Source organism: Octopus bimaculoides, chromosome 7 (assembly GCF_046866305.1).
Source record: "Octopus bimaculoides isolate indiv1 chromosome 7, ASM4686630v1, whole genome shotgun sequence".
Lineage (NCBI taxonomy): Eukaryota > Metazoa > Mollusca > Cephalopoda > Octopoda > Octopodidae > Octopus > Octopus bimaculoides.
In genome coordinates, this window is record NC_142934.1 from 85,126,019 (window position 1) to 85,153,518 (window position 27,500).

The following is a 27,500-nucleotide window of genomic DNA, read 5'->3' on the forward strand; positions in this document are numbered from 1 at the left end:
GTGTGTGTGTGTGTGTGTGTGTGTGTGTGTGTTTATATTTTCCCCTTCCCCCACCTTTTGACAACCGGTGTTTTTGTTTACGTGCCTGTAAGTTAGTGGTTCGACAAAAAAGATCAATAGAATAAGTGTCAGGCTTGAAAAAAATAAATTTAAGTACTGGGATTGATTAAACCCCCCTCCGCCCCAGGCGTTGCCACCTCATGGCCGTTCTCCAATGACTGAACCAAGTAACAAATAAAAGATAAATTCTGCACGAGTAATCTAATTATTTCGAGGATCGTTAAACAGTTATCTACGTTTTTAAAACTGTCTGCCATTAAATTTGAAATTCGAAACAGCAGCAATAAAGCAGCGTCAACTATCTCCTTAAACAAGTAAGTGTTTTTCATTAACATGGCGACTTATTACGTTGCATATTCAGTTACATATCTCTTTCAATTGAGAGGTGGAACTCAGAGAAAACGAGTCTGTTGTCAGTAAGTAAAATGGGTTTGTTGAATAGGCAGATTTTTCAGAAGGTTTGGAACTCGTGGGAAAATTAATTTAATCCTGAAAATTAGCCTCGTTTCTGTTGAACTACACTGTCTCTCATCACTATCATTTATCGTCCGTTTACATGTTGGCATGGATTCTGAAAATAATAAAGAATTTAGGAAAATGACTTTGCCATGATTAAGCTGATGTTAGGAATATAAATTAACATGAAATTGAAGCTTTTAATTCAGATAACTTGAAATTGAAAAAGCAGGAAGTTTGTAACAGAACTCGAGGCGGTTTCAAGATGATTGGTATCAAAAGGTTTATATCAAAGGGTTTGAATCACATTTGTACAGTCTCCTCCGCTGTCTCCAGCCTTTGCGTCTATTCCCATAGATGGAATTGAACTAGAATATGAAGCAGTTGAGGTACTTATTAGTCTTGAAATGCTGCTACTGCTTACAGTGCCGAAGGTTGCCCCAACCCGGCTTTTTTTTTTTATACTATGTTGTACCTAGTCGCAGTTAGAGGGCCTGAGTAACTCGTGTGTTGAATGTCGAGTGCGGTGCAGCCTCAGGAGAAAAGGAAACAAACCGTCAACCTAAACTCAGTCAGCAGTTTTTAGGGAGTGGGGGACACATTGATTACAATGACCCCAGTCACATCATTTTATCGTTCTCCAAAGGGATGTAAGAAAAAGTTGATCTCGGCGGAATTCGAGCGCAGAAGATAAAGAAATACTGTGAAGCATTTTGTCTAACGTGCTAATGGTTCTGCCAGTCTTATTTTGTAATTATTCATTTCTGATTTTGAAACACCGTTTGTCAGGCGATGCTGGACATATATTACAGAAGGGCTTCCACACAGTTTCGGTCAAGTAAATTCACTTACAAGACATTGGTCGTCCCGAGGCTATAGTAGAAAACATTTGCCCTAAGGGGATCTGGAACCACATAGTGGCAGAGAGAACTTCTTAACCCCCAAACCATGTCTGTACCTATTATGTTTATTAAACATGTGTAGCAAATTAATTTATTTGCAGTTTGTTCGCAAACCCGCATTCTCAGCAGTTTAGTTAATTAATTCGTAACATCAGCTAATTAACTGATATGTAAATAAATGAAAGCAATGCCAGTTACTTACTGCAATTTTCACAAGTAGTTGTAAGCTTCTATCGTTCTCTGTAGAACGGACGAATTTAGCACTCCTGATAAGTCGGTAAAGAACAGGTGAAACTAGTCTAGCTGCCCTTCATTTCTTTCATTCATTCGAGAGAGAGCTCTAGGAGATCTTTTTGTATAGGAAGATAATTGTATGTGGTATTTACTTGCGCAACAAGACGATGATTTGGAGAACTTAATTCTTGGATTTCCTTATCCTGGATTGGTCTACACTTGGACTACACTACACTTATGAATTCCCTCGGAGTTCATCGTTTTTGTACCTTTAATACATACATATGTGTGTGTGTGTATTAGTTGAATGCACACACGTAAGTTATCCACAAAACCACAGTCTCGGCATACTTTAGGTAATAAAAATACATTTCCTTTATAAATTTGAACACAAAACAGAAACCAAACAAATATCAACACGAAAAAATGTAACAAAAGAAAAAAGAAAAAAAAAATTCAAATTAGAAATGTTTTCTTTCGTCACCCCGTCATCTATTTAGAATTTGTAAATACGAATGTAAGAAAGATTTGAAAGTTTTGCTTCGTTCATTGAAAACTTTACAGACCCTGCGGCAATAGTCCTTGAAGCAATGTACGTCATGCAGATTTGCAAGCTATGTACAGAGGACTCGAATTATGTATAGAAAAAGAAAACCAGAGCCTGAGGAAGTTGGAAATGCTTCGCGCCAGCCCCCCCCCCACTTTCTCCAAACACAATAAACAAATATAAGAATACTCAAAAGTAGTTTTACACTTGTACTACTTCTAGCTACGGAGGTGCAACGGCCCAGTGGTTAGGGCAGCAAACTCGCGGTCGTAGGATCGCGGTTTCGATTCCCAGACCGGTCGTTGCGAGTGTTTATTGAGCTAAAACACCTAAAGCTCCATGAGGCTCCAGCAAGGGGCGGTAGAGAACCCTGCGCTACTCTTTCACCACAACTTTCTCTCACTCTTTCTTCCTGTTTCTCTTGTACCAATATTTCATAAGGGCCAGCTTTGTCACACTCTTTGTCCCCGAGAACTACGTTCAGGGTACACGTGTCGGTAAAGTGTTCAACCACTTGGACGTTAATTTCACGAGCAGGCTGTTCCGTTGATCGGATGATCTGGAACCCTTCTCGTCGCAACCGACGGAGTGCCACTAATTCTAGATAGTTGACTGTGATCACGAAGTTGTTTGCGTACCGCTGTAGTTGTTGCTGCTGCTATTGTTGTTGTAGTTGCAGATCTTACTTATTCCATTTGATTGAGGAAGCCCGTGGATATACTGTTATAACTGTTATAACTATTCTATCGTTTTTAAAATATCAAACTACATAATCCGATGTTTTTTTTTTGTTTTTTTTAATGAAGCTACTAGAGCAATGGTTCTCAGCCATTTTTTGCACATGGACCCCTTTGATAAACATTGCGCTAGTATGTGATATAAGAAATTTAGCTGCTATTCCTAACACGCCGAGCAAACACAGAAGCACCCAAAACTCAAAGTCCCTCTCGATGACAAGGGCTCAGTTCGTTAGCAGATTCATTTCGTTGGAGAAGTGATGTTTTTCTGTTAGACTTCAGCCTGAAATGTCAGAATTCTCTCTTCTGCGACTGTGTCTTATTTTTCAAACGATCCTTTCTACCTTTTACACAAGGCCAGTAATTCTAAGGCGAGGTCAAAGTCGATTACATTGTGAGTCTAAAAAGCTGTATGACAAACCTCAATCTAAATTCTACGAATTCCGACAGAAATTGCGACAGATCGTCACGTGACTTCTGCCAACCAATGAGAGAAAGGCACAAAAATAGTTCTATCCATTTTGTATTTTTTTTTTTTTTTTTTGTTTTCTTTTAGCATATACCCAAAAGCCTGAACAATCAGTCACAAAGGTTTGAAACTTGAAGTTGATATGGAATAAAGCGAAGGGCATCCAGCCACAGAAGCCACGCGAAAACAGACAACAGAGTTTGGCGTGGTCTTCTGATTAGCCAGTTCCTGGCAAACTGTTCTACCCATACAAACGTTAAATGATGACGATGATGAAGATGATGATGATGATGATGATGATGATGAGGAGGAGGAGGAGGAAAATATTCAATGTTGTGTACTGAGTATTGCCATTCTCGTTAACATTACTAATCACACACACACACGCATACACACACATTAATACAAGCACACATACACACATACACATTCACGCAAGCACACATGCGTATATATATATATATATATATATATGTATGAATATGTGTGTGTGTGTGTGTGTGTGTACGTACATGCGTGTGTTGCTGTAAAATAATATGCCGAGTTGCACTTACAGAAAAATTAATTAGCCATCTGGTAATTAAGGATAAATAAAATAAGATTCAGACTGAAAAAGGTAGTCGTCGTATATTATCGATTAAAAGCTGATGAAAAGTGTGCTCCAGCATGGCCACAGTCTAATGGCACAAACCAGGAACTGAATATATGCATGCGTGGAAGCTGAAGACGTCACAGATCACACATGCACATGTATGCATATGTCTATGCATACATGCATGTATGTAAGTGTGGCTCATGTGTGTTTGTGTTTGTGTGTGTGTATGTGTGTGTATTCGTGTGTATGTGTTTGTGTGTTCGTGTGTGTGTGTGCCTTTGTATGTGTTTGTGTGTGTGTTTGTGTGTATGTGTGTGTGTTTGTGTGTGTGTGTTTGTGTGTGTGTTTGTGTGTGTGTTCGTGTGTGTGTGTTTGTGTGTGTGTGTGTGTTTGTGTGTGTTTGTGTGTGTGTGTGTTGTGTGTTCGTGTGTGTGTGCTTGTGTGTGTGCTTGTGTGTGTGTTTGTGAGTTTGTGTGTGTGTGTGTTTTTGTGTGTGTGTGTGTTTGTGTGTGTGTCTGCTTGTGTGTGTATGTGTGTGTAAGTGTATATATGCGCGCGCGCGCGTAGGGAGTCATTTGGTTAAATTTGCTTCCTTTTTATCCCGTTTTTCCGTACACAACCTCAGTCACACTTCCCGTAGCAATCTCACTCTCTGTCTGTCTGTCTGTCTCTCTCTCTCTCTCTCTCTCTCTCTCTCTCAGTACACACACACACACGTGTGTGTATACATACATACATACATACATATATATATATATGTATATATATATATATATATATGTTGTTGTACTTGGGGATGGTCATATTGCCAGTTTAGCCAATAAAAACACACGCACTGTATATTTGGTGTTTTTTTTTGTTTTTTTTTTCAGCTTTATATTACATTACTCTTAATCTTAATCTTATTTCGGCCAGAGTTCTTTCGTCACACTTCTGTGACCTCATCAGTGGTCCTTTGTTTCCTTCTTTCTTATGTGTGTCTCACCTTGCTAACTATCAGCCATTTTGTATTTTGTATTCCTATTGTATGTGTCTACGCATGCGTGTCCTTCAATGTGTCTGTGTCTTTTGTAAGTGCACGTGTGTATGGGGAGTGTCTGTATCACCTATATTCTCTGTTAATACGTGTTCGTTTGTATTAGTTTTTATTTATTTATATGTTCATGTGTGTGTGTGTGTGTGTGTGTGTGTTTTTTTTTTTTTTTTTTTTAAACGAACTGCAAAACCAGAAATGTGGTCTATAGTATAAGATGTACAGAGGGACGATGCAGAAATAAGACAACGACATATGTAGGCGAAACAGCAAGGAGTATAGGGGAGCGGGCAAACGTACATTGGAGGGAACTTAAGGAAGGGAAGAACTCATCAGTTCTGTACCAGCACGCTGAGCAAGAACATAGAGGCTCAATCAACAACATAGAAATTAAAATCTTATCTACACATAGCAGTGATGCAGCACTTAGACAAATTACTGAAGCTACACACATAATAGAAGGGAAACCTAGCCTGAATAGGAAACTAGAATGGAACACTAACATACGCCACTAACAAACCACAGCATGTGACAACATGTTACCCATAAACCAATAATAGGAACAAAGTATAATACAATACATAGATAAACAAATGGAATTAAATACTACATACGTTAACAAAATTTAATTAAACACATTAAAAAAAAAAACAAAAAAACACACACACACACACACACATGAACATATAAATAAATAAAAACTAATACAAACGAACACGTATTAACAGAGAATATAGGTGATACAGACACTCCCCATACACACGTGCACTTACAAACGACACAGACACATTGAAGGACACGCATGCGTAGACACATACAATAGGAATACAAAATACAAAATGGCTGATAGTTAGCAAGGTGAGACACACATAAGAAAGAAGGAAACAAAGGACCACTGATGAGGTCACAGAAGTGTGACGAAAGAACTCTGGCCGAAATAAGATTAAGATTAAGATTAATGTAATATAAAGCTGAAAAAAAAAAAAAAATTAACACCAAATATACAGTGCGTGTGTTTTTATTGGCTAAACTGGCAATATGACCATTCCCAAGTACAACAAAATATATATATATATATATATATATATATGCAAATAAACATATATTTTAATGTAAGGCCCAGAAAGACAGAAAGGATAAAATGTACGAAAGCAAACCCATGTAGTAAGCACGTGTTCTTTGGTACAATTCCAAAACAAAAATAAATACGTGAACTACATGAACACGTCATCGATATATCTTTTATGTACGGCTTGATCGATTTTACTTTATTGTGTAGCATATTAGGCGGGTAGTATTATGCGGGTGGATATATGGATTTAATCAAGTTTGTCCAATAATCTGGATCCACAGGAAATGGGATTTATAGAATTTTTGTTTTTACTTCTTTACTTAGTTTTCAGCCATGATGGTCAAGACCAGGCTAGAGTATCACCTTAATATATGCATGCATGCATACACACACACACACACACACACACACATAAATATACATATATGTATATATAAATTTTATATGTATATGAATACACACACACACACACACACACACATATATATACATAAATTTTATATGTATATGAATACACACACTTATATATATACATATATACATACTGGATGTCACTGTACTGTTAAAAAGGTTCCGACTGTCCGTCTAGAGCATAGGTTCTCAAAGTGGGCGCTACCACTCCCCGGTGGGCGTTGAGAGGTTCCAGGTGGGCGCTGGTGTTTAAGGGACCGGAGGATAGTAGAGAAAAAGGAGGCATTATGAGGAAGGCAGTGGATTGGGGGTCGCTATGAGTTTATAATATTATTTATAGGTGCAGGAGTGGGTATGTGGTAAGTAGCTTGCTTATCAACCACATGGCACCTTGGGCAAGTGTCTTCTACTATAGCCTCGGGCCGACCAAAATCTTGTGAGTCAATTTGGTAGACGGAAACTGAAAGAAGTCCGTCGTATATATGTTTATATATATATGTGTGTGTGTGTCTGTGTTTGTACCCCCACCATCGCTTGACAACCGATGCTGGTGTGTTTACACCCCCGTAACTTAGCGGTTCGGCAAAAGAGACCGATACAATAAGTACTAGGCTTACAAAGAATAAGTCGATTTGCTCGACTAAAGGCGGTGCTCCAGCATGGCCACAGTCAAATGATTGAAACATGTAAGAGTATAGTATTGTATACAAATCATATAATATTATATTAAATATCAAATGATTCATAGTATATGTAAATTAGTAAAATATAAAATATTTATTTATACATAAAAATAGGGGTGGCGGGACTGAGGGTATTATGTGGACATGAGGTGAGGTAGTGGCCCAAAACGTTTGAGAACCTCTGGTCTAGAGTGAAGACCATGTACACCAATAGCTTGGGATTCAAAAAGCCCACAGTAATTTAATTCCTTGCCAAAACATCTGTGGTCTCTTCATGCTGTAGGGTTAGATGTTTGCAAGAAACAAGTTGACCTCCTGCTGTCCAAGGTTTCAGATGAACCTACATCACAGCAAGAAACTCAAAATAGAGCAGCAACGTCGAGCTTTTTCACCAAGAGCTAATTGCATAAGAATGGCTATTGAAAAAGCGATTACACTGGCAGCGCCCCGGCATGGCCACAACCATTGGGCTGAAACGCATGAAAGATTAAAAGAATATATATATATATATATATATATATATATATATATATATATATATACATACACAAGATGTATCAATTCTATGAATACTTGTGAACTCAAATTTCATTCAACAATGTGTGTGTGTGTATGTGTGTGTGCTCATTATGTATCTGTTTGCTGAGCATAGTGCGTGGACATTATGCAATGTATACATATGATCATACCTACATATACACGCATACACACACATATCCAAAATTGCAATGTCTTTGAATAAATGATTGATTAGTCATGGCTTAAATGCTTTTGATCACGAGTCTACTCAATCACAATTGACATGGAGGGCGTGATGGGGGTGGAAGCGGCTAACCACAAACAGCAGCAACTGTATGAACAACAATAAAAACAGCAACAACAACAACAACAACAACAACAACAACAACAACGACAGAGTGGTAATTATTCAATTGATCATGATACAGTTGAAATCAAAGTGGGTTTTGGTGAGATTTGAGCTCAGAACTTTGGTAAAAGCTGTAATACAACAACCAGGCTTGTTATTTGAAATCTAAATCGTTTTTTTCACACAAACTCTCACGAATATTAATATCTAACACTGGCTCAATATTACTGTTTCGTTTCCTCTCTTTACTCTCAGCTCTGATTGAACAGTCTTCTAATCAGAAACAAGCAATCCATGAATAACATCGCATCTTCTTTTGTTTTTAATGACCTCATTGCCAAAACTCTTGGGAATAAGACAAAAGGTTTTGTAATATCTGTTCTGGCTCTCTGCTCTCTGAGTTCAAATCAAACCGAGATCAACTACGCCATTTAGCTTTCCTAGAATCGATAAAACATAGTATCATAAAAAGTTGTAAGCTGGTGCGATTGTTAAGGATGACAAACCAAATACCTTATAATATTTCAGCAGATACTCTGCATCTGAGTTATGGGTTTCATAGACTTAATCTCTCGCTTATTTTGGCATCACCTCCCGGTCCTTGGTTAACTTTCATAGAGCTTACTTCATTCCAAACAGCCTGGTCAAGTCTCTGGTGTGAGGAAGACACCTCCTTTTTGTCCTACTAGTTTCAGGAGCCCTGAAAAATAGTGTAATGAGCACTTCTGTTCCGCCACTAACAAACTTATTTTGGAGTTCTTTACTCTAAGTTGCCTGACATAGCTTGTCTTATCTTATCAACTGGTACTTATTTTATCGACCTTGAAAGGATGAAAATCAAAATCGACCACGGCGGAATTTGAACTCGGAACTTAAAACAGAGGAAATGCCGCTAAGAGTTTTTCAAGCGTTCTAACAATTCTGCCAGCTCGCCACCCTATTTCCGCATTTAATATTATTAAGTTTACGCTTTATTAAACATATGACGTTTCGGACATGGTACTTTGTCGGATACTAGAGGGAGGTCCAAGATAGACGGGGAAAAGTAGAAATAGCGGGAAGGGGATAAAAAAGAGAAGTGATTCAGGGAAACATTTACACACGCACACACATACACACACAAAGAGACACACACACAGAGACACACAGAGACACACAGACACATATACACACACACACACACACACACACACACACACACACACACACACACACACACACACACACACACACACACACACACACACACACACACACACACACACGCACGCACATACAAACATTATACAAGTTACTGTTCCAAATTTCTCGTTGAAAAGAAGCGTAAGTACGATTTGAGAGCGATTTTCTACTTGTCAATTTCCTAATTCTAGAACCTCATTGGTTCATTGCAATTAATATGGATAATGGAAGGCGAACACGTTTATAAATAAAGGAAATAAACAAACAAACAAACAAACGCTCACTTTCATTTAAAAGCAAAACACAAACCAGTTCTGGAATAAATAATAACATAAGAAAAAAAGAACGGAAATAAACGTTGCAGAACAGAGATTGTACGAAACAATACAAAAGCAACAAGGTAAATATACAAGAAGCCAAACAACTTCCATCTATGTTTTTTCTCTGGGATTGTTCGATTATATATATATTTTCAATGGATTCAGACTGAGGTGATTTTGTAAAAGGATTTTGTTTTACGTTCTTCTTCTCTTTCTTCTTATTACTTTAACAATAGTGGGGAGAAACCTTTAGAGAAAAATCGATGAAATTTTTTTTGACTGGTTTCTTTCTATCACGTACGACTGCTCTGCAAATAGTATTCTTTTATTTATTTCAGTCGTTTGACTGCGGCCACGCTGGAGCACCGCCTTTTAGTCGAACAAATCGACCCAAAGGAATTGTTCTTTGTGAGTCTGGTACTTGTTCTGTCGGTCACTTTTGCGGAACCGCTAGGTTACGGGGACGTAAACACACTAGCATCGGTTTGTCAAGCGATGGTGGGGCGGGGGGGGGGGTGACAAACGCACACACACATACACACAAACATACATACATACATATATATATATGACGGGTTTCTTTCAGTTTCCGTTTGCCAAATCCACTCACAAGGCTTTGGTCGGCCAGAGGCTATAGTAGAAGACACGCAGTGAGACTGAACCCAGAGCCATGTGGTTGGTAAGCAAGCTACTTACCACACAGCCACGTCTGTGCCTAGTAGAAGTGATATTTTATATATTTCTATCTTTTTGCTAGCTTCAGTCACTTGACTACGGCCATGCTGGGGCATTACCTCGAAAGCTTAGTTGAACTAATCGATTCCAGTATTAATTTTTTTTTGTTTTTAAATTTAGGACTTATTCTATTACGGGGGCGTAAACAAACCAACACCGGCTCTCAAGCGGGGCAAACACAAATACACACACACACATACATACATACATACATATAACACATTTATGACAGGCTTCTTCCAGTTTCTCTCGAACAAATCCACTGAAAAGGATTTGGACGTTCCGCGACCATAGCAAAAGACTCCTGTCCAGGGTGTCATGCAGTGGGACTGAACCCACGATCACATGGTTGGGAAACAAGCTTCTTAACCACATAACCACCCCAGTAATTATTATTGATATTGTTATTGTTAGTGTTTAGATCTCGGTCATTTCTGACTGAGCTGACCAACGATCAAAAGGGATTCCGGCCACGGCTGCATTGTCCTTATTTCGGACATTATGTCCAGAATTAGATAGCATCATCCATTAAGCCCACTTATACCTCTCTCCTTTCCAGTGGAGATGGTATAGGGAATTTCGTTGCTATTTTTAGCGGATCAAACGATCACGCTAATAGTTGTGGTAGTAGTAGTAGTATCAGCAACAGCTGTAGTAGTGGTGGTGGTAGTAGTAATAGTAGTGGGAGCAACTGCAGCAGTAGTGGTAGTAGTAGTGGTGGTGGTGGTAGTAGTAGTAGTAATGGTCGTGGTGGTAGTAGTAGTGGTATCGGTAATAGTGGTAGTGTTGGTAGTAGTACTAGTAGTAGTAATATCAGAAGCAATAGTAGTGGTAGTAGTAGTGGTGTTGGTGGTAGTAGTAGTGGTAGCAGCAGCAGTAGTAGTGGTGGTAGTAGTCGTAGTAGTAACGGTAGTAGTAGTTGTAGTAGTAGTAGTAGTAACAGTAATACTAGTAGTAGTGACAGTGGTGGATGGGGGTGGGGTGGGGGTAGTAGTAGTAGTGGTAGCAGCAGCAGTAGTAGTGGTGGTAGTAGTATTAGTAGTGGTAGTTGTAGAAAGATCCGGATGATGAGATTAGCTTCGAAGTACTAGTTGCCTACCAATAGCTACAACGGTTTGTTATGTTCCAGCAATAAAACCGGCTGACCACTCACAATCCGGCAATCGGTTATCTAAGTGCGTTTGGTATTGAAAGAGCGTGAGTGACGTTAATGTGTGTGTCTTTAAGGGCATGCGTGTATGTGAACATGTGTCCATGTGTACGCGCACGTTTGTCCTCGCGCGCGTGTGCGCGTGTATGTGTGCATCTGTGCGTCTACTTACGTGTGCGTGTTTGCGTGAACGTCCATGTGAGGTTGTACGGATGCAAATACAGGTATCTTCTAAGTCTATATATATTCATCAGGAAAAAGCTTAATCCAACACTGATAATGATGGCTACGTATATCTTTCTTTTGTTCGTTGAATTTTTATGACTTCTGCTAACACGCCATAGCACGAGTTACAATTCCGCAATCTTTTACGTTCTGTAATCCTCCATCAATCGCTGGAACAGTAAAAGTACAGTTTTCAGATAATATAACAAGGATTTTATTGAAATCTATTCTTCCGCACGCTATTATTGGCTACAGCTAGAATAAAATGTAGAAGTTTACTCACTCAAACAACGAATCTATTGTTTGAAGACTCTATTTTCCGCAAACGGTGTGCGTAGCAGCTACTTATAGTTGGAATTTGAGAATACGGGGAGTAAATGAATAGAATGGAATATCTCTCTCAAAAATCGAACTTGCTTTGATCGGATCCTCGGTTCATCGAAAGCTAAGGACAGTGTTTCTCAACCATTTTTTTTTTTTACGTATAGTCTTCTTTGATTCGTGTTTTACTCAGTTAGACCCCCATAGCAATCAGAAGTTTTTAAGAATCTTATATTTTTATGACTAACTATTAGGCACAGGAGTGGCTGTGTGGTAAGTAATTTGCTTACCAGCTACATGGTTCCGGGTTCAGTCCTACTACGTGGCACCTTGGGCAAGTGTCTTCTACTATAGCCGCGGGCCGACCAAAGCCTTGTGAGTGCATTTGGTTGGCGGAAACTGAAAGAAGTCCGTAGTATGTATGTATATATATATATATATATATATATATATATATATAAATGAAATTATACACATGTGTTAAATGATTTCTTTTATTTCTGACATATGTTTCGAAGATTACAATTGGTTCATTCCAAATGAATGAATGATGCTGAGAAAGATGAAATCTTCTCTTCAGGGAAATGCGTAAAAATTAACTCAACTGTCAGACATTATTACCGAATGTCAATATATTCAGTGTGCCTCAAATTAACAGGGAGTTTCTACCTCATAAACAGGAGTTAAACCAAAGTTATTTTGTGGACTTTGCTACCTTGGTATCTATTAACCAATTTATTTTGTCAGAGTTAATTATTAACTAAGAGAGAATAAATACATATAATTAAATATATATATATATATGTGTGTGTGTGTGTGTGTGTGTGTGTGTGTGTGTGTGTGTGTGTGTGCGTGTGTGTTTGTCCTTCCAACCGTAATTGGCAAAAGAGAGCAATAGAATAAGTACTAGGCTTACAAAGAATAAATCCTGGTGTCGATTTGCTCCAGCATTGTCGCAGTCAAAATGACTGAAACAATATTTGGAATTGTATAAAAAATTTTTTTTAAATAGTTTGTGTATCATAAGCAGCATAACTAATTTATTGCACATTAGCTTAGAGCTTAATAACTTGGGCAAAGAGAATGTACGAGAAACACATTACCCATTATCCATTCATCCATTTTCTCCGCTGGGAGAGCCGTGTGGGTAGAGTACTTAGGTACCTCCTCCATAAGGCCCGATCAGAAGCAACCGCCATTACACTTTCTGGTTAGATTCTCATAGGTAAACATCTGAAATTATGCATATCATTCAACCGTCTTGTTCTTAGTCTGTCCCTCGGTCAACTGCCGGTTGGTTCAGTTGGTTCAGTTTGTTCTGCGAGTAACATCCACCGTAATAAGAAAAGAAACGAATTACATGAAATAAGATGGCTGACCTGAGAATCAAACCTGCACAGATTCAACGAATGCTGAGAATTTGCCCGTATTATGGAGAACGAGTTTGGTAGGGATTTAAGAGGAGTGAATAAAGTAAAACAGTTTTCTACTAAAGAATCTTATTAAGGATTTCGATTTGGTTGTTAAGTCTCAACAACAGTGATTTGTGAATACGAAGAATAAATAAAATTGCTCAGGAATGGAACCCGATAATTGTCTGTTCTATTGCATGCTGGGAGGAGCGGTAACCAGTTCACTAAAGCTAGCTAATGATATCCGGACTCAATTACACATGAACTATCTGATAAAAATGTTCTACGTAGTAAAATTACATTAAGTTTTGTTTCTTCACAGCTTGATAACCGGTGCTGGTTTGTTTGCGTCCCCGTCACGTAGCGGTTCGGTCTAATGGACCGACAGAAAACAAGAAAATTCCCAAAAGCAGTAGGGTCGATGTTTTTCGCCTCCTAAACCCTGAAGGCGGTGCCCCAGTTGGTGCGCTGTTTTAAAAGCAGGCTTACATTGGGACACACCTTATGTGAATATGTATGAGTATGTATATATATATATATGAGTGTGTGTAACCTGTATTTGTGCATACACACACGCACACATATGTATATATATATATATATATATATATATATATATATATATATATATATGTGTGTGTGTGTGTGTGTGTGTGTGTGTGTATGCATGTATGTATATGCATACATAGAGAGTTGGGTATAGTAGGAAAGAATTAGTAACACTGATATATTAAACAAACAATATACAACCATTATTGACTGTGTCAAAAAATACAACACTATCTGTTTCATCAAACGAAATTAAGATCCAATCTCTTGTTAAAAGAAAACACCACCAACCCCCACGCACACCCACTCCTCACACACGAACCTTTCGTATTTATACTCTCACTATTATGCTCTATGAAATAGTGAGAAACCGTTAAGACAGTTAATAATCAGGTTTTGGCTTTTTTTTTTTTTGAAGGACATCCTCACGCACAGACAACCGCCCATACATTCGAGCAGTTGTTTAATAGGGCCACAAGTGTTTCTTCCCTGTTTGTGGTGAGAAAACTTAAGTAGTCTTGATATATAGATGTATAATACGTATGTATGTCTGTCTGTATGTACGTATGTATGTTCGTACGTACGAACGAACGTATACGTGTTTATCTATCTTCCTATCTCTCTCTCTATATATATAAATATATACATATATACACATAAATACACTCAAAAATATATATGTATAAGTACATACGTATATATATATATATATATATATATATATATATATATATATATATATATATATATATATATATATATATATATGTGTGTGTGTGTGTGTGTGTGTGTGTGTATGTACACCGATACATACACACACACGTGTGTGTGTGTGTTCTCAGTTGACAGCCATTTATACAGACCTCGTCAGCCCCGCTAGTCACATGTCATATAAATCTCCGCCTTTCATAGCTTTTAGCTACTTAAACTTCACTTGAGTTTGTTGGCACTGTACTGAAAAACAACAGCAACACCAGCAACAATGAATAAACTCAAAATGAGAAAGAAACTATATTTTCTGCCCCCCCCCTTTTTTTGTTTTTCTCTTTTTTTTCCCATTTCTTTGAAAATATAAACCAATTTATCTTAATCTTTTCACGAAACAATAAATCAGGCCCTGTTTTACATACATAAACCACAAAATCTTTTAGTCTTTGCGCCATACAATTTCCTTTCTTCTGTCTGCAGTTTCGTCTGCTTCTCTTCATTGTTGGTTGTATGGCGTACGACGATATCATATTGCTTGTTTGCTTGTGGATTGCTTGCTTGCTTGTTTGTTTGCCTGTCTGATTGTCTTTCAAAAGTGAACAATACTGGAAATTAATATGAGGGGCCCCGCATTTAAAAAAAAATTCGCTTTTAGGTCCATAGAAAAATAAAAACTTTGTCAACCTATTTTGTTTTCTATCCGTCCCGATGTCACAACCATTTTTTTTTTTTTTACCTATGAACCTTTTTCTAATTCCTATTTTTCTCCACTGCTCCTCCATGCTGCTGTACTGGAGGGGCATAGTTCAGTGGTTAGAGCGTCGGGCTGTCAATCATGAGGTAGTGAGTTCGATTCCTGGACCGGGCTGTGTGTTGTGTTCTTTAGCAAGACACTTAATTTCAAGTTGCTCCACTTCACTCAACTGTAGAAATGAGTTGTGACGTCACTGGTGCCAAGTTGTATCGGCCTTTCCCTTGGATAACATCGGGTACACCAGTGTGTTGCGTCATATCAGTGGCAGAACACTGCTAGATCACAGTCTCCGAGATCATAATCCAGCGTTTTTATTTATGCTCAGTGATTATTTTCACTACTGCATAAAAGGCAAAGATATCTTGGATGAGACACGAACACAGAACGTAAATATGCCTCATGAATACCTCAGAATGGTTTTTTTGTCTGGTGCTGATGTATGACTCCATTGCTGTTTTGGGTATCGCATTTCACAAATTCTTAATGTGCCGATCAACGCTTAACATACATGAAAGACGCATGACAGAAGGCGTGTTAGTTGCAACGGTACGAACCTCACCTTTTGAAAAATGAATGCATTTTAATTTGTCTTTTGGTTATTATATTTGAATATAAGTCAGCCTAGCTGTCTGGTTAAGGGGGTTATTTCGCAAATAAGTAGGCCAGTTTCAATCCCACTGCGCATCACTTCGGGTAATTCTTATAAAATGGAGCCTGAGCTTGAGTGAAATATGGTAAGCAAAATGCCCGTGGAAGATTTTTAAATAGGTTTATATATAAGTATCTATCTATCTATCTATCTATCTATCTATCTATCTATCTATCTATCTATCTATCTATCTACCTAGCTAGCTAGCTAGCTATCTATTTGTCTATTTATCTACATGTATGCTTGTCTGTCAGCCTCTTTCTCCCTCCCTACATCATATATATATATATATATATATATATATATATATATATATATATATATATATATATATACATACATACATACATATGTATATATATATATATACATTCACACATGTATATATATAATGTATACGCGTGTGTGTGCATATATATGTATATATATGTATATATATATATATATATATATATATATATATATATATATATATATATATATATATATATATATATATATATATATATATATATATATATATATATATATATATATATATATATATATATATATATATATATATATATATATATACACACACACATCCATCCATATATATATATATATATATATATATATATATATATATATATATACAAGAATAAGGGCAGGGAATCGTCAATTAGTAATAGAATTAATAATTAACAATTTTGCCAAGTAGTTCAGTATGAAAAAAACCTTTATCGGTAAAATCATTTATCATCGTAAATATACAGGGATATATATATATATATACTCACACACATACTTTTATATACATATGTATACACACATATATACACACTCACTCACACACATACATGTGTGTGTGTGTGTGTGTGTGTGTTATCCTTTTGACAAGTGACAGAGATCTCTCCTCCAAAATATTTTTTGCTCCATGCATTCATATCGTACTTCAAAAGATAAGCTTGATTTCACGGTGATACCGTAATGACACCCAACGGTTTTCAGATTCTCATTTGTTTTTCTTTCTGAAACAACGTCTCGAAATTTAGAAATAATAAAAGAGAAAGAAAATTGTGTTGGTGTTGGTGTTTGGTGGCTGTGTCCTTGTTTGTGCAAGGTGTTCAATGTGACAACAGAACAAAAGGACATTAACCTTGTATAGTGATTCAGCGAAATACGACTTAGTAAGCAGAAAAGACTTTCTAGTTGATTGCTAGATCTGCTAATAACCTGGTGTTACAACTTAATATACACATACCTCAGAATAAAGTGTCAGTCGAGTGCAGTGTTTAATATGAAGTTAAATAAATGATAAAGGAACAGGAAAATTATGCAATGAAATGCATTTTCTTACGGCTGTTTCTGCTACAAGCTGTAGTGCACTCAGAACTGAGTGCTTGTGCATCAATTTATAATTTTCTCGGAGCTTCCAAAAGGAAGTGCACTTCATTTTAGAAACTTCGAGAAAGTGATAAGGTGATGGAGAAGCAGTCCTTCTTAGGCAGGACTGGGCAGCCAGAGATGATATGATTCATTGTTTCTTGTCCATCGTCACATATTCTGCAGTTACTTGATATGTTTCTTTTCATTATATATTTTTGGTAATTTCTGGCTTGTGCAGCAATTAAGAATCCTTCGGTCTCTGCTTTGAGTCCTCAGCTTCTCAACCATTGCTGGGATTTTTCTCTGTCTATTTCTTTTGCATTTAGTTTAGCCCAGTATTTACCATGTAGGGGCTTTTATCATCATTATTATTATTATTATTATTATTATTATTATTATTATTATTATTATTATTATTATCATAAATATTATTATTAAGGCGGCGAGCTGCCAGAAGCGTTAGCACACCGGGAGAAATGCTTAGCGGTATTTCGCCCGTCGCTACGTTCTAAGTTCAAATTCCGCCGAGGTCGACTTCGCCTTTCATCCTTTCGGGGGTGGGGGTCGATAAATCAAGTACCAATGGAACACCGGGGCCGATGTAATCGGCTAATCCCCTCCCCCAAAATTTCAGGCCTTGTGCCTACAGCGGAAAGGATTATTATTATTATTATTATTATTATTATTATTATTATTATTATTATTATTATTATTATTATTATAATTATTGTATTGTAAGGCGGCGAACTGGCATTTCGTCCGTCTGTACGTTCTGAGTGCAAAATCTGCGCAGGTCGACTTTACCTTTCAACTTTTGGGGATCGATAAAATTAGTACCAGTTGAGTATTGGGATCGATTATTGTTTGTATTCAGTCATTGTGCATCAACACATCATCCGTTAATGCGATCTTGTTCAAGACAATTTTAGGGCGAGATTTAAGGCAAAATTTGCCTTCTATTTCTAGCAGGTCGGCCTTATCATGTAGCGGCCCTCGGCTATTGTTATTGCTGGCGTGTTGTTGCTATTGTTACAACCGTCGCTGGTTCATGTGACTACAACAAGCGGCTGTAAGTAGTTCTTTAATAGCTACTGTACTGAGTTATAAATTTGGACAGCCAGTGACCTTTATGGAAGAAAGTAGTTGACCCAATTTATGCATGTATTTATTTGGGGTGGAGGTGAACGGGGTTGGTGGGGGGGGGGGGCTATCGTTGGTGGCGTCGGCGACGGCGGTGGTGGCGTGTGTCTGCTAATAATTACATAGGAGCTGAGAACCCTAACAAGGATCACTCCTACCACCGCTAACGCCTCCATGGTAATCCTGTAAAGTTTCTTGCTTTTTTTTTTTTTTTTTTTTATTTAACTCGCCTTGCAATCGCCGGGTTTCTGGTTCGGTCCTATGGCTTGGCTTTCTTCGTTGACGTCATAATGGCTTACAAGATTAGCCCCGGTGGCCAAACAGGGCTTTCTAAACGATTTGCTAATTATCAGTTATCAGTTGTCGTCAGCGTCGTCGTCGTTGTCATCATCATCGTTGTCATCATCATCGTTGTCATCATCATTATTATTGTCTTCGTCGTCGATGTCGTTATCTTCATTATGTTCGATGTCGTCGTCATCAACGTCGTCATCAAAACCGCCACCACCACCACCACCACCACCAACAACAACAACAACTTCATCATCACCGTCGTCGTGGCCGTCATTCTCATCATCGTCATCGTCATCGTCGTCACCACCATCATCATCATCATCATCGTCTTTGTCGACGTCATCATCTTCATCACAGTCGTTGTCGCCATCACCATCATCACCACCATCTCCACCACCACCACCACCACCACCACCTTCACCACCACCAACTCTACAATCATCACCACCACCACCACCACCACCACCACCACCATCATCATCATCATCATCATCATCAGCTGCTGCAGCAGCAGCGAAAGTATTGCCTTTGCTATTGGTACTAATCCCAAGACGTCCTTGTTTCAGGAGATACAAAAATCAAAGACAGGATTGTTCTGATAAATCTGCTCGAAGACACAACCGGCAAAATCAACAGCGGGGAAATCCGACCATCTCGCCTTTTTTAGACACAGTGTAACTTATGTTACATCATCTAAGCGCTCTCCACTTTTGTTGTTTTTTTTGTTTCTTTTTTAACAGTCGGCGTCTGATCTGAGGGAGAATAAGCTGGTGATATCATGGTTGCTGAATTTGTTGAGTTCCAGATCATTCCTAATCGATATTATCAAAGACTTTCCTGTCGTGGCCATCTCTCTTTTGTCCAACATACTCTTTTACTTGTTTCAGGCATTTGACTGCGGCCATGCTGGAGCACCGTCTTTAGTCGAGAAAATCGACCCCAGGACTACTTTGTAAGCCTAGTACTTATTCTATCGGTCACTTTTTGCCGAACCGCTAAGTTATGGGGACGTAAACACACCAGCATCGGTTGTCAAGCGATGGGGGGGAGGCAAACCCCGACACACACACACACACACATACACATATATATATATATACATATATACGACGGGCTTCTTTCAGTTTCCGTCTACCAAATCCACTCACAGGGCTTTGGTCGGCCCGAGGCTATAGTAGAATACACCTGCCCAAAGTGCCACGTAGTGGGACTGAACCCGGAACCATGTGGTTAGTAAACAATCTACTTACCACACAGCCACTCCCGCGACCAGAGCTTTGATTACATTATCCAAAATATACTTTTCTAAGATGGCTGAATATGATTAGAGGAAAAGTTGATTGCTCTTTCTAGCAGTTCAAATGACCGTACAGAAGCTTCCACTGGCCGGTTATTATTGATGTTCTTGCTGTTTAACCCTTGGTCAACTCATATAGAACAGATACACGATCAAAGGTAATCATTATTATCGTGACCATCCCGTCTAATTTTATATATAAAGAAGGTATACATCAACCAATGCGTCTCTCTTTTATTTCAAAAATATCATGGAGTGAATTTGAAGGAAATTTGGTTGTTATTTTTATCAGACAGAACAACCATATAGATCTTTACAAGGGTGTTGTTTTTGTATTGTTGCTACGACGTTTTTCTTACTATCGTTTGCTGTTGTTGTTGTTGTTGTTGTTGTTGTTGCAGCTAAAATGTGAAAATTGTTCTTCAACATCTGAAGGAACCAGATTGCATGTAAAATGTAAGCCAGAGAGTGCTAGTAACACAGTCTGTCAAACCACACACACACACACACACACACACACACACACACTACACTCGCACACACACACACACATACTCGCGCGCGCACACACACACAGGCATTCACATACGCAGGCGCACATAGGCACATATACACACACAAACACATGCAACACGCATGCAAACCCACATACAAACACAACTTTTCCACAACTAAATAATAATAATAATAATAATAATAATAATAATAATAATAATAATAATAGTAACAACTACTACTACTACTACTACTACTACTACTACTACTACTACTACTACTACTACTACTGCTGCTGCTGGAAAAAAATGAATAAATAAAATGTACAGTGAATGTGAGATCAGAGAGCGAAGAAAAAAATAGATATAATAATAAATAAATAAAAACCGCCTCGAAATCTGGGCATTAATTGATTATGTGATATATATTGTTTTTATTATATATTTTATATATTTTATACAAGAAATTCAAACGATATGTGCTTGGTTGGAGCTTTTAAAATGACTCCACACGGTTTTTAAATGTTTTTAGCACATTTTTATTTACTTAAGAGTTAACTAGATTAGTGGTGTTGAAACTGGTTAAGTTAAAAGACTTGGTTTTTTTTTTTTCTCCCTTTTTCTGGTTTGATGCATTTAACAGCTGTTGATTTCACTATACAACATTAGTCGAAAGTAATAATATAAAGTGCAAAAACAAAATTGAATAAACATAGAAAAAAAAAATAATTGAATGTAGAAAAAAAAAGAAGAAAAGAAAGAGAAGAGATAATGCGGGTAGATTCTACTTAGTGGCTCGGTCTGCTGGAAATAGAATCCTCTTTTCCCTCAAAAGACACTCTATAGTCTTGTAGGAAGATAACGAGGGGGTGAGAAGAAAAAAAAATGGAATATATTATTGGATACGGAAAGCTTAAAATTTTGGCACAGATATGGCTGTGCGGTTAAAGAGGTCTCTTTGCAAGCCCGTGTCTTCGGGCTCAGTCCCACTGCATGGCACCTTGGGCAATTGTCTTCTATCATAGCTCCGGGTGAGCCTACAATTTGTCTTGTGACGAAATTTTGGTGGAAGCCCGTTTAGTGATTGAGTATATATATATATATATATATATATATATATATATATATATATGTTTGGTACCCCTGCTCCTGTCAGCAGGTATTAGCTTGTTTAAGTCCCCATAACACAACGGTTCGGCAAAAAAGTTTGACAGAGTAAATACCAGACTTACAAAATGAGTCTGGGATCAGTTTGTCCGATTAAAGATCCTTGAAGACGGTGCTCCAGCATGGGCGCTATCCAGTGACTGAAACAAGAAAAATAAAAAAAAATCACGTCCGAATGAAATAAGACGGACGCTTTTATTTTTCATTTATCTTTTCATTTTACTTGTTTCAATCATTGGACTGCGGCCATGCTGGGGCACCACCCTGAAATATATTAGCCGAACGAATCGTCCCCCAGTACGTATGATATTTTAAAGTATGGTACTTATTCTATCATTCTCTTTTTGTCGAATCGCTACGTTACAGGGACGTAAGCACACTAGCATCGGCTGTCAAGCGGTGGTGGGAGACAAACACAGACGCAAACACGCACACACACATAGACACACGCACATACACACACACACACACATGCATAAATACATATAAACCTCTCTCTTCTTCAGCACACAAACACAACGGGCTTCTTTTAGTTTCCGTCTATCAAATCCACTCACAAAGGCTTTGCAGACCCAAAGCCCAACATGCCACATAGTGGGACTGAACTCGGAACAATGTAGGTGGAAAGCAAACTTCTTACCACTCAGCCACTATCGGAATACCCTTGATTATAAGCCGATCAGAAGCGACCTAGGGCTCAACAACAATGACAGCAACAACGATAAGAAGAAGTAGAACAGATAAAATAAATAGAATAAAGAATTGAGAACAAGATATAAATGTCTGCAAATAAGATATATTTACCATGCGAAAAACAGAAGTGTCTTCAACCTTGAATAAAATTGAGGAGGCAAAATAGAAAAATAAACACAGAAACGAACAAAACGAAAATTAAGAAGAGAAAAAAGATGGCTGCTGAGTGTAAGGACAAGGCTTGTCTTTACTTGTGTCATTCCCGAGAGGTTTGCTTGCTATGATATCCCAGTGCAAGTTGATTTGTTTTACTTCTGGCTTTAATTCATGGCGTGAAGACACGCAGTGACACACAATTTGAAGATAAAATGTCTTTGGTGTGTAATGTGTTTGTACGTGTAAGTCTGAAAATAACGGAGTGGAATGAAAAACAAGGAGAGAGAGAGAGAGAGGGGGGAGAGAAAGAGAGGGAGAGAGGGGAGCAAGAAATTGAAGAGACAGGATGAGCAAACGAAAGAGAGTGATAGAAAGGTACATATATATATACATATATATATATATATATATATATATATATATATATATATATATATATATATATATATATATATATATATATATATATATATATGTATATATATATATATAGATATATATATATATATTATAAATAGATGGATAGATAGATAGATAGATAGATAGATAGATAGAGAGAGAGAGAGAGAGAGAGAGACAGACAGACAGACAGAAGGACAGAAAGAGAGAGGGCTGGAGAAAGATAGGACAGAGCGAGCAAGAGAAAGAAAGACAAAGAGAAACAGACAAAAACAGAGAAAGAGAGAAGGGGAGTAAGAAAATGGAGAGACAATGAGCAAACGCAAGACAGAGAGAGGAAGAGAGGAGGAGAAAGTGAGACAGAAAACGAGAGGGTGGATAAAGATAGGATAGAGTGAGCAAAAGAGAGAGACAGAGACAAAAACAGTGAGAGGAAGAGGAATAAAATGGAGAGTGGGTGAACATACGAAAGAGAGGGGGAGAGAGAAAGAAAGACAAAAAGAGAAAAGTTTATAATTATTCAGTTAGGTATAAAGTACAAATTCGTGTTCTCTTCGCGAATACAATAACCAAAAGATCCACTAAAAAATTCCACGTGGATATTCTTCTGCTTGCTAGAAATATTTACAGAATTTTGAGAAATCAACTGGTAACAACAATGATAGTATTATCATGATAGCAATGTCTGTAGCTACTTATATTGTATATCATCATATGTGTGTGTATGTGTATGTGCTTCTGAATGTGTGTGTGTGCGCGCGCGCGTGTGTGCATGCGTATGTATGTGTGTGCATGCGTGTGTATGTGTGTGCGTGCGTGTGTATGTGTGCGTGCGTATATGTTTGTGCGCGTGTATGTGTGTGTATGTGTGTGCGTTTGTACGTGCGTGTGTGCGTGCGTGCGCGCGTGTGTGTATGTGCGTGCGTGCATGTGTGTTTGTATGTGTGTCTGCGCAGGCGTGTTTGTATGTGTGTATGTGCGTGTATAGTTAACTTAGTTCTCATCGAGATTCAGCATGACAGGATGTGATGAGGCTGATTTTTGAATTACAGGTAGAACTCATTTCAGCCAGTTGAGTGGACTGGAGCAATGTGAAATAAAGTGTCTTGCTCAAGGACGCAATGCACTACGATCGTGAGCCGAATGCCCTAACCACTAAGCCACGAGCCCTTTCATCCTTACTAATCTGACTATCAAATGCCAACGCGCCTAAATAATTTGTTTCAAAAATGCAATAGCACTAGCGGTCACACCATCATCATCATTACCTCCACCGCCACTACAACCACCACCTTCATCATCACCACCACCACAACCACCACCACCACCACCACCATCATCATCATCATCATCATCATCATCCCACGCCTCGCCACCACCACCGCCACAACCACAAAAGCCACAACTACTAGCACCACCACCACCACCACCCTCATCATCATCATCCTCATCATCATTATCATCATCATCATCATTATCATCATCATCATCACGACCACCACGACCACCACCACAACCATCATCATCATCATCATCATCATCATCATCATCATCATCATCATCATCATCATCATCATCATCTTCCCTAGCAGCAGCAACAGCAACGACAGCAGCAGCAGCAGCAACAGCAACGACAGCAGCAGCAGCAACAGCAACAGCAACGACAGCAGCAGCAGCAGCAGCAGCAGTAGTAGTAGTAGTAGAGCAGCCCCCACCCATTTTTCTATGTCCTCGCAACCTATACGTCCTCCCCAGGAGGCGCTGCTAACAAGATAAATACACGGAACATCCGGTGTATTCCATTTCATTTCTTTTGTGTTCATTAAAAATTTTCACTTTTCATTGTCTGTTTTTTTTTGCTGTCCTATTCTCTTCCTCTCCTCCCCCATCGCATGGTTTTGTTTTTATTTATTCTGTCACGTGTACAATAACCACCAATGTCCTGATTGTTGCGGACGCCATTGGTAATTTCACTTTCAACAAGTTTGGTATCGCTGTGTGTGTATATGCGTGAGTGCGTGTGTCTCAATGTGTGTGAGTCTCTGTGTGTGTACGTATGACTGTGTATGTGTGTTTGCATAGCAATGCCTATATCTGTATACATATAAAGATATACGCACACATCTATATATTATGTATATGTGTATGGATACCTTTGAATATTTGTATACACACACAGAGCATATATATGTATATACAAACATATATACATACATATGCATGTGTATACATATATGCCCATATATATATATATATATATATATATATATATATATATATATATATATATGAAAGAAGGTTTGAAAATGCAATTTTAAAGATATTTATTCACTTAACCGGTTTCACTTTTTTAGAAAAAGATTGCGTATACATATTCTTTGATAATAATAGAAAATGTTAGAAACAGCAAACATTCCCTCAATACACACAAGAGAAAAAAGCTAGGTCAGTTCCTCCTCAACTTTTTGCGAACTCTTAAATATATTTCCTGGGTATATATATGCATATTTTACCAAATCCTTTTCGTTATAACAATGTTGTAAACTGTTTCAAACATATTCTTCTTATTATTATCAAAGAATGTATATATGTATTTTGATACTTAAACTGTTTCTAACATTTTCTATTATTATCAAAGAATATGTATATGCAATCTTTTTCTAAAAAAGTGAAACCGGTTAAGTGAATAAATATCTTTAAAATTGCATTGTCAAACCTTCTTTCATATATATTTCCACTCGTACGGTATCCCACAAGTTTACTTTATTATATATATATATATATATATATATATATATATATATATATATATATATATATATATATATATATATATATATTCTTTTATTCTTTTACTTGTTTCAGTCATTTGACTGCGGCCATGCTGGAGCACCGCCTTTAGTTGAACAAATCGACCCCAGGACTTACTCTTTGTAAGCCTAGTACTTATTCCATCAGTCTATTTTGCCGAACCGCTAAGTTACGGGGGGACGTAAATACACCAGCATCGGTTGTCAAGCGATGTTGGGAGGACAAGCACAGACACACAAACACACACATACATATATACATACATATATACATACATATATATGCATATATATATATATATAAACATACACATTTTTATACTTACATTCATATATACATATATACATAAATATATGTGTCTGTATGCGTGTGTCTCCATGTGTGTATGCGTGTGTGTGTGTGTGTGTGTGTGTGTGTGTGTGTGTGTGTGTGTGTGTGTGTGTGTGTATTTGTGTCTGCTTATATGTATATGAGTTATACTTGTATATGTAACTAAATGTGTGTATGAATGCGTTCATATCTACCTAAACACACTTTACTAATTTCAGGGTCTTGCTTCATTTTATATCTATTCTTTCCTTCTTACTCATTGAAGGTAATGTTTCCCTCTACTAAGCATGACCTATCAATCATAGCCCAACACTTTAATAGTTTCTGTATTAAACGATTATATCCCGTCTAGTTTGCCGCTTTCGTTTTGTTTGTTATATTTTATTTATGTGCACATATTTTAATTTCATTGTTTCTTCTTAGTTTATGATTTACATTCCATCAAGCATAACTGTGCGCAAGTTTGCCCGTCTGGGCTACACGTAACATAATACGCCATTGTCTTGTAGCGTAGCATCCAACGTAATTCTATTTTATTTTTTGAATTGTTTGCTTGCTTCTTTGAAATTATAATTCAGTTACGGTAAAAATCTTATTGAATATCATTAAATTATCAATTAAGTAAATCAGATCTAACCTTCAAGGCAGTATTATATACATTTACTTTGAATTTACAAGTAAATAGCGCAAGAAAATCTAGGACACAGGTATTTCGAGATCGTTGTATCTCGTCAAAGGCGACAAATATCTCTTACTGCTTGATGAAATACACCATCGGTCAGCATATTCACGTTCGAATCTGTCGGAACGCATTAAGAATACATATGCAAGCCATCACGCATGTGCACGCACGCACACACACACGCCCGCACGCCCGTCCGCACGCGCGCACACACACACACACACACACATATATGCAGAATGTATGTGTATGTGTGTATATATGTACATACGTATGTGCGAGTGTGTGTATATATGTGTATGTATATATATATGTATTTATGTCTTTTATATCATATTTGCTTCAGTAATTAGACAGCGGCCGTGTTGGGGCGCCGCCCTGAACAATTTTTAATCGGATAAATCAACGGGAACGTAAAAACACCAACACCGGTTGTCAAGCGGTGGCAGGGGGGACACACACACACACACGTACACACATATGCGACAGACTTCCACATACTTTCCGTCCACATTCATTCACAAGGCATTGGTCGACTCGAGGCTACTTACCCAAGGTGGCATGCAGTGGGACTGAACCCGAAACCGCATGGCT

General features: G+C 37.8%; 1 protein-coding gene across 4 annotated transcripts in view; it reads left to right on the plus strand.

The window, feature by feature from the left end:
- The window catches only part of LOC106874267 (uncharacterized), a 150,290-nt gene that overhangs the window by 15,108 nt on the left and 107,682 nt on the right, over positions 1-27,500 (plus strand). The window contains exon 2 of one of the 4 annotated variants that reach the window (XM_052969779.2): positions 3,493-4,749. The exons of the other annotated variants lie outside the window; for them this stretch is intronic. Within the exon in view, the coding sequence (XP_052825739.1) occupies positions 3,493-3,511 (19 nt within the window). The 3' untranslated portion in view covers positions 3,512-4,749. Of the gene's footprint in view, positions 1-3,492; positions 4,750-27,500 lie in introns of those variants that run through there. 4 annotated transcript variants of the gene reach the window in all.